Source organism: Vombatus ursinus, unplaced genomic scaffold, assembly GCF_900497805.2.
Source record: "Vombatus ursinus unplaced genomic scaffold, bare-nosed wombat genome assembly UNPS02014770.1, whole genome shotgun sequence".
Lineage (NCBI taxonomy): Eukaryota > Metazoa > Chordata > Mammalia > Diprotodontia > Vombatidae > Vombatus > Vombatus ursinus.
The window spans coordinates 32,562,772-32,571,221 of NW_020954548.1; the positions used below are offsets into that span (position 1 = coordinate 32,562,772).

Below are 8,450 nucleotides of genomic sequence, written 5' to 3' on the forward strand. Positions count from 1 at the left end.
ACACTATAAATATTTCTTTTGATCCTCACAACAACCCTGAGAAGTAAGTGCTATTATTTTTTTTATTTTTTTTTAAATTTTAGGCAATTGAGGTTAAGTGACTTGCCCAGGGTCACACAGCTAGTGTCAAGTGTTTTGGTCTGAGGCTAGATTTGAACTCAGGTCTCCTGACTTCAGGGTCGGTGTTCTATCCACTGCACCACCTAGCTGCCCCAAGTAAGTGCTATTATTATCCTAATTTTATAGATAGGGAAACTGAGGCTAAGAGGTTAATCAATTTATCAATGTGCCTGGGGTCACACTGCTAGTAAGCATCTGAGGTTAGATTTGAACTCAGGTCTTCATGACTCCAAGTACAGAGAGGTATTCAATGTATCACCTAGCTACTGCTGATTACAGCTTTTTACTTTTTTAAGGTATAATTTGAATACTGGAAATGCTTTCCCTGATTCATTACCTGGAGTTACTTTCTACCTTCCTCTTTTGACTAATAAGGAGCCAAGCTTCCACTACTGAGATAATAGGTTCGTTCATCCATATTCAACAGCTATTTACTCAGTATTTACTATGTGCCCACTCAGTATAAAACACTGAGAAAACAAAAATATGAACAGGATACAATCCTTGTCTTTAGGAACTTGAAGAAATAACTACAACACTAAGTAGTCTGAGGAGTGAGCAGATAGAACGCAAGTTCAGGGACCAATAAGATGGCTCGGCTCTGGCCAGGCTAGGAGTAGAGGTGGGAAGTGTCACCATCCATCATCTGCCTAGACCAGGAAACATGAAGGGAAGAGCTGAGTCAGATTGCAGGACTGGGGACAAAAGATAATTCCTCCTTCTTCCTTCTCTCCACTCCATCCCCAGCCACAAATCAAGCCTTCTGAATATAGAATCTGAGTATTATTATAGAATCTTAGAGCCTGTCTCATCTAACCCCTTCATAAATCCAATATAAGATTTAAAGGCAAATTTCCAGCACGCAAGACACACCCTGCTACCTCCATAGAGGCCTTTCCTGTTAAATACAATCTTGGCCTGCAAATTATCTACCTTTCCATTCCCTCCTTCACTTCCCATGTAATTTACTCTCCCCTCATTGCCCCCCCCCCCAGTTACTATCGTCCACCCACCAGTCTTCCTCCTTGAAACAGTACCCCCATCCCTCACCCTCCATCTCCCTTCTGATTTCCCCTCCCTTTCCACTCTCTCATCTCTCAGACCCTATCCACCTCTTTCATCCCTCCTTCTGTTCCCACAGCCCCTCACCCATACATCCAGACCCTAGGCCTAATAATTCCCTAATGTTGGCCCACTTTCCTAAACATCAAGATTTTTTCCCAGCTCTCAAAGACAGCAACCAAGTGCTGGCTGTAGCCAGACAATCCAATTAGGAAGGGAAAGTGTCTGGACCCTGTTAAGAGGGGCCCTAAGCAGTAAAAGGAGAGTAGGGAGGAAGAGAGGCTGAGCGCTCCCACCCCCTCCATAGCCTTGCACTGATGGTTTGGCCCCCGCCCCCGCCTCTGGAGGCTGCCATCTACCAGCTGCCTCATTAGCCTATAATTAGCTGAGATCTTCCAGTCCCCATCCCCCTCCCTCAGGCTAGTGGGGAAAGTGGAAACCCTCAATGAATTGATGGTGAACTGGCCCGCCCTACAGGGAAGGAAAACCTAGTACAGGCAAATGAGGCTGGGGGTGAGGGGACGGATAGCCACCATCTCAGAGCCTAGGACACGAGGTAGTTGTTCTGATTGGGGAAAAGACGATCAAAATAGGCAGGCTCCCTTCACTGAGGGGATTGATCTAAGAGGGTACAAGGAGTTAGGTTGTGTGTGAAGGGGAGAGAGGAGGGGCAGAACTGAAAAGCAAAGGGAGACACCTCAGTCGGGAGTGAGGAGAGAGGGGAGACTGGGGAGGAGGGAGGGAGAGACCAAGGAGGGAGTGAAAAGAGGGTAGATTGAGGGAAGGACCGAGGGAGGGAATGAGGGAAAGGCTAATCAGGGGCTGGTGGAACCAAGTGCCTTCCCCCTCAGCAGAGCCCAGAATCTATGTTCTTCGGTGTGAGGAGGGGGAGTCTGGGAGCAAGAAGGTTGAAGGAGGGTTGGGGTGGAGAAAAGGATGAGCAAGCATTGCCATGGCAACCAGGACCCAATGCTTCTCTGAATTTGGCAGAGCCAGCCATACCTCAGGCCCAGTCACCTGGGACCCAAGAGGGAGGCACTGAGCAGATTCAGGATGGCAGGGGCAGTGGTAGTGAGTAGGGGGCCAGGGCCCCCAGGTGTTCTAAAAGGGTAGTAGGAGCAGGGGCAAGCAGGGGAAATCTATGGGAAAGGAGGGGAAGAAAGGGAACTCCCCAGTTCTGTGAGGAGGGAGCTGGGAAATACCAGGCATTTCTCACTCTGTCCCTGGTGCTGGGAATCCTGGAAACCCAGAACTCTGTGTGTGTATGAACGCGTATTTGTGTGTGCATATTAATTCATACAAATGTGTGAATGCTCACGAGGGTATCTGCCCGTGAGCATAGCGGTGTGTTGTGAAAGTAGGGGGTTTTGAGGTATCCTATAGATACATGCGTGTTCACATGCGAATTAATGAGTGTGTGTATGAATGTAGATTCATGTGTCTCTGTGTGACACAGATATGAATATGTATGTGAATAAGTGTGTCTGAGATGGTGGGGAGTGTGTAAACATGTGTGTCAGTGAGTGTGTATATGACCGTGTATGATGTATATGGGTGTGGTGAATGTGAACATGTCTGTGAATGCATGTGAGGGAGGACTGCATGTGTGAATGGAATTTGTGTGAGTGTGTGTGTGCTGGGGGGCCCTGTTCTATATATAAGAGTGTGTACGTATGTACCTCCCACCCAAGCTTGTTCTTTTCTTCTTTGTCTGTCCCTCTGTCCCTCTCTCTTCATCCATCTCTCTCTTCCCTCTCTCTTGCTGCATCTTCGCCTCCACCTCCCTCACCCCCTCCTCCCCAGCAGGCACTGTCTCTCTCTCTCTCACACACACACACACTCACACACACTCACACACACACACACAAGCACGCACAGCCGGACTCCTCTCTCTCCCCACCTCTGGAATTTCCTCCTATCTCTGCGTTCCCTGCTGCTACCTCTCCCTGCACCGTCTGAGACTCCCTTTCTGCTGTCCCCCTGGTTCTCAAGCACCTGTTGGACCACAGAGACAGGTGGAAGGGGCTGGGCTGGGCTGGGCTGGGCTGGGATGGGCTGGGTGTGTATGTTGGGGGAGGAGGTGGGGAAAGAGGTTGTGTGTCTGGGGAATCTGTGTTTATCTCTCTCCCATTTACTGCAATCTATCGGCAGTCGGCAGTCGGGAAGCCCAGTGCCAGGTGAGGAGAAGAGAGCAAGGGGCTCCCCCAGCAGGCCCTAAGGAATAGGGGTTGAGGGGTAAGAAGGTACGAACAAACAGAATGGGGAGGCACAGAGGTCCGGGAGGAGCAGACAGCCCAGAAGATAAATGGAGTCTAGGGAGGACAGATTGACCAAGAGACAGGCAAGAGAGGGGGGAAGGGGACAGGGGAACTCAGACTGAGTCTGGTGGGGAGACAGAGCCTCCGGGGAGGAATCTAGGGACCTCAAGGGACAGGAAGGACAGAGGGAATTCAGGATAAGGGTTGAGACCAAGGGCAAGAAAGTCAGAACCTCTGCCCAGGGAAATTTCCTGGAGGTGGGGTTATAGGACAGAGTTTGAGACGGAATGGGGTTGGAGTCAGGCTCCGGCCCCTCGGGGCCAAGTGAGGGGCAGAGAGGAATGGGCTCTGGTTAGAAAGGAAGCTGAGGGTGGAGGACAGGGTCAAGCCAGCCACCCTCCCTATTTGCCCATATGCTGTCTGTCGTCCCCCATAACCATTCCATTTCAGGCCCAAGAATTTAAGTCAATGAAGGCCTGGCAGACACAGGCAATTAACTCACTTCCACAGGGGAGAAGCCCTGTGGTCTGGCTGCTTAGGAGGATATAGGTCCCAGTCCACTTAAGCCCTCACAGAGATCCCACTTGGGGCCCTGCATGGTCCCTTATAGGGATGATCTAGCTCTGTACCCCCCAAGGCTCTGCTACTACCTCCCCTGCTCTTGTCCCTAGCACCTCCCAAGAGGGATGACCTCCCCCTACCCTCCCCCCACATCCTAACAGGCCCTGAGATTCCAGAGCCTCCTCTGGGGGGGGGGGGAGGTCTGTTCTCATTTCCCATTCTTTGGAGGCCAGACCCCCAGGGTAGGACCCTTACTGTCCTCCAGGAGGATGATGCCCAGAAGGCTGGGGGAGGGGGAAGTCTAGAGGAGAAGGGTGAAGAGGAAAGGTCATTTATTTTTTAGAGGACAGGGATCCACAGCTAACTTTCCCTTTTCTCCTTTTCCCAGGGGAGACGTGTGAATGAGGGGCCGGAGGGGTGACCGGATGACCATCAACATCCAGGAGCACATGGCCATCAACGTGTGCCCTGGCCCCATTCGACCCATCCGGCAGATCTCTGACTACTTTCCTCGGCTAGGGCCTGAGGGTGGCAGGAGTGGAGCAGGCCCCCAAGCCCAGCTCTCTCCAGGGACTGGGGCTGCAGCTACCCCCAGCCTAACCCCCCTGGCTCTGTCCTCTGGGGCTGGTATTCGAGGGGCTGGGGCCTCTGAGGAGGGGGCCGAAGTGGACAGCTATGACTCAGATGATACCAGTGAGTCTGGGGAGATAAGGAAGATGCTGGGGTCTCAGATAGCTGATCAGGGGGAGGCCCCTAGGAGCACTGGGAAGGGGAGGTTTGGGTGATAGAGGGCCTAAAGGAGGAGGTAGGGGAAGCCAGGGACACCAGGGTCCTTTGGGGAGAGAGAGGCCCTGATGTTGCAGCCTGGCTACTGTAATCAGAGTGACATTACATCTGCCAGCCTCAATATTAAATATTTGTGCTGAGACACCCTCCCACCTACACAGAGCTCAAGCCACAGTCACAGCTGAGGACACAAGAGCAAGTGTCTCTCTGTCTCTCTGTCTCTCCCTCACACACACAAACATACAGTCACTTATACAGTCACATGCAGAGTTACATACATACATATTTCCTGACATATAGAAGGTCACTCATCCTCAGACCTCACAAGGTACACTTATACACAGAAATTCTTTTACATACTTCCTATACATACACACACACATATATACTTCTACTCAAATACTGACCCTCAAATTGATGCACGTGTGGAAAATCTACACACAATCACACTCATATTGTCACATACTCATATACAAGGCATTCATTTCTCCCTCTCATAGACACACACACTCTTCATTCTCTCTCTCTCTCTCTCTCTCTCTCTCTCTCTCTCACACACACACACACACACACACACACACACAGAGGATCCCATCACAAAAATTCACACACAGTCCAGGCCTCTCAGTTTTACCTTGACAAACATTTATTAAGTGCTCCAATATCTTCAAGTACAAAGTACCTCCTTAATACTTAATGTACCAGGCATTATTCCAAGCAATGGATGGGGATATAAAGACACAATGAAACAGTCCTTGCCTTCAAAGACCTTACCTTTTCAGGGGGTGGGGTGAAGTGGCATGTGGCATACACAGTTAAGCATAATACAATGTAATTTTAGCAGAGATTAAGCATTTACAACTCTGGTGAACAAGCAAGACTTCTCAGAGAACGTTGCACCTGAGTTGAACCTTACAAGGAAACTAGGGATTTTAAGAGGCACAGGTGAGGAGGAAGTTAATTCCAGGCATGAGGAAGAATCTGTTCCAAGGCAGAAATTGGAGTTGGAATATTGAATTCAGGGATCAGTTAGTAGGTCATGGCCAGAATGTTAAGTACATGAAGAGGAATAATATTAAATATCTGGGAAGGTTGTGGAGGACTTTAGATAATAGATTGAGTTATTTTATTTTCTGCTGAAGGCTATAAGTAGCCATTGAAGCTTTTTATACCGAAGAGTACTATAGTCAGATTTGGCCTTACAACGGTAATCTCTGCCATGAATAAAGAAGGGAGAGATGGGAATCAGGGAGAGCACAGTTAGGAGACTATTGTAGTAATGCAGAAAAGAGCACAAACAAAACCAATGCAATCAAAATTGAAAGGAAAGCAGAAAATTGGGAAAATTTTTTACAACAAATATCTCTGATAAAGGCCTCATTTCTCAATTATGTAGATAACTAAGTCAAATTTATAAAAATACAAGTAATTTCCCAACTGATAGATGATCAAAGCATATGAACAGGCAGTTTTCAGAGAAAAAAAAATCAAAGCTATCTATAGTCATAAGAAAAATGCTCTAAATCACTATTGATTAGAGAAATGCAAATTAAAACAACTCCAAGGTACACCTCACATCTATCAGATTGACTAATATGACAGAAAAGAAAAATGATAAATGTTAGAGGGGATGAGGGAAAACTGGGACACTAATACACTGTTGGTGGAGGTGTGAACTGATCCAACTATTCTGGAGAGCAATTTGGAACTATGCCCAAAGGGCTATACCCTTTGATCCAGCAATATTACTACTAGGTCTGTATCCCAAAGAGATTTTTTAAAAATAAGAAAAGGACCTATTTGTACAAAAATATTTATAGCAGCTCTTTTTTTATGGTGGCTAAGAATTGGAAATTGAGAGGATGTCCATCAATTGGGAAATGGCTGAACAAGTTGTCGTATATGATTGTAATAGAGTATTATTATGCAAAAGAAATGACGAGCAGGATGATTTCAGAAAAACCTGGAAAGACTTGTATGATCTGATGCTGAGTGAAGTGAGCAGAACCAAGAGAACATTGTACACATATACAATGTGTACAATAACAGCAATATATGATGAACGATTGTAAATGATTTAGCCATTCTCAGCAATACAATGATCCAAGACAATCTTAAAGGACTCACGATGAAAAATGCTAGCCACTACCAGAGAAAGAACTGATGGCATCTGAATATAGACCAAAGTACATTATTTTTCACTTTCCTTCCTTCTCTCTTTTTTGGTTCCAGTTTTCTTCCACAAAATGATGAATATAGAAATAAATTTTACATGATTCTACATGTCTAACCTATATCAGATTGTTTACTATCTTAGGGAAGGAGGAAGAAAGGGAAGGAAGGATAGAATTTGGAACTTAAAACTTTAGGAAAAAAAACAAATGTTAAAAATTATTTTTACACGTAATTGGGGGAAAATAAAATATTATTAGAAGTAGTTCAGGAAAGAGGTAATGAGGATCTGATCTAGGGTGGGTGTCTATGAAAAAGGGAAAAGAGGATGGATGTAGAAGATGTAGAAGTAGAAATGAGAAAACATGGCAGCTGATTGTCTACTGGGAGAGAAGGAAAGAGAAGACTTGAGGATGACTTTGAGGCTTCAACCTTTGTTGAGTGTGAAAAATTGGTGGCACTCTCAACAAAAATTGGGAGATTTGAAGGCAGTTGGTGTGTGTTGGGGGAAGAAGGGGTAGGTGAGGGAGATGATGAATTCTTTTTCAGACACATTAAATTTGAGATGTGAATTGACCTCTCTCTACAGCTGCCCTGGGTACCTTAGAGTTTGACCTTCTCTATGATCAGGCAACTTGCACTCTCCATTGCAGCATCCTCAGGGCTAAGGTGGGTCCCCAACATACTTCTACAGGCCCAGCCCCTCTTTTCTTCCCCACAGCCCTGTTCCCTTCTCCCAGGGCCCTATCAGTTACTGACAGAGGTCAGTGGTGGGATATTTCTTCTTTCCTCTTTTCCTTCCGCCCTCCCAAGTTGAACATTTCCTCCCCAGCTTCCTACCTCTGTCATCTTTAGCTTTTGTTTGACTCACTATTGTTTCATTTCTCTTTGAGTTTCAGTTTTAATCTTTGCTTTCATCTGCCTGGCTCTCCTATATACTCTTCTCCTCTCCCTAGCCTTTTCTTGGTTATGTATTCTTAAGATGGGGTAGGAGGTGGTGGGTTTTGGGAGGTCTGGAGAATCTCCCTGGGCTCAGGAAAGGGGGGAACTGAGAGGAATCTCTACCGTCCCCTAACCCTCCATGGACAGGGTCTCAAGCCCATGGACTTCAACGGCCTGGCTGATCCCTACGTCAAACTACACCTCCTGCCAGGGGCCTGCAAGGTATTTCCCCCTCTCGAGGTCCCCCAATCTTCTTCCCTATTCTTCCTATTTCCATCTCCATATTCCTTGCTAGAATCTTTCCCCTTATTCCTCTAAGTAGTGAGAGCCTTTCCCTTTTCTGCCAACTTCTCTGTAGAGCCAAAAAATCTTCCTGAATCAACCTAACGTATTATTCTTATCATTATCATCATTATTATTTTTAAGCTTCTACTATGTGCTAGACACTGATATAAAAGTAATTAAGACTGGCCTCGGGGCAGCTAGGTGGCCCAGTGAATAGAGCTCTGGCCTTGGAGTCAGGAAGACCTGAGTTCAAATCCAGCCTCA

At 46.8% G+C, this 8,450-nt stretch overlaps 1 protein-coding gene across 1 annotated transcript in view; it reads left to right on the forward strand.

The window, feature by feature from the left end:
- Nucleotides 1-4,402: 4,402 nt before the first annotated feature.
- The window catches only part of DOC2A (double C2 domain alpha), a 9,702-nt gene continuing 5,654 nt past the window's right edge, over nucleotides 4,403-8,450 (forward strand). The window contains exons 1-3 of the mRNA XM_027863224.1: nucleotides 4,403-4,694; nucleotides 7,549-7,628; nucleotides 8,049-8,123. Coding sequence (XP_027719025.1) covers nucleotides 4,403-4,694; nucleotides 7,549-7,628; nucleotides 8,049-8,123 — 447 coding nt within the window. The remainder of the gene's footprint in view (nucleotides 4,695-7,548; nucleotides 7,629-8,048; nucleotides 8,124-8,450) is intronic.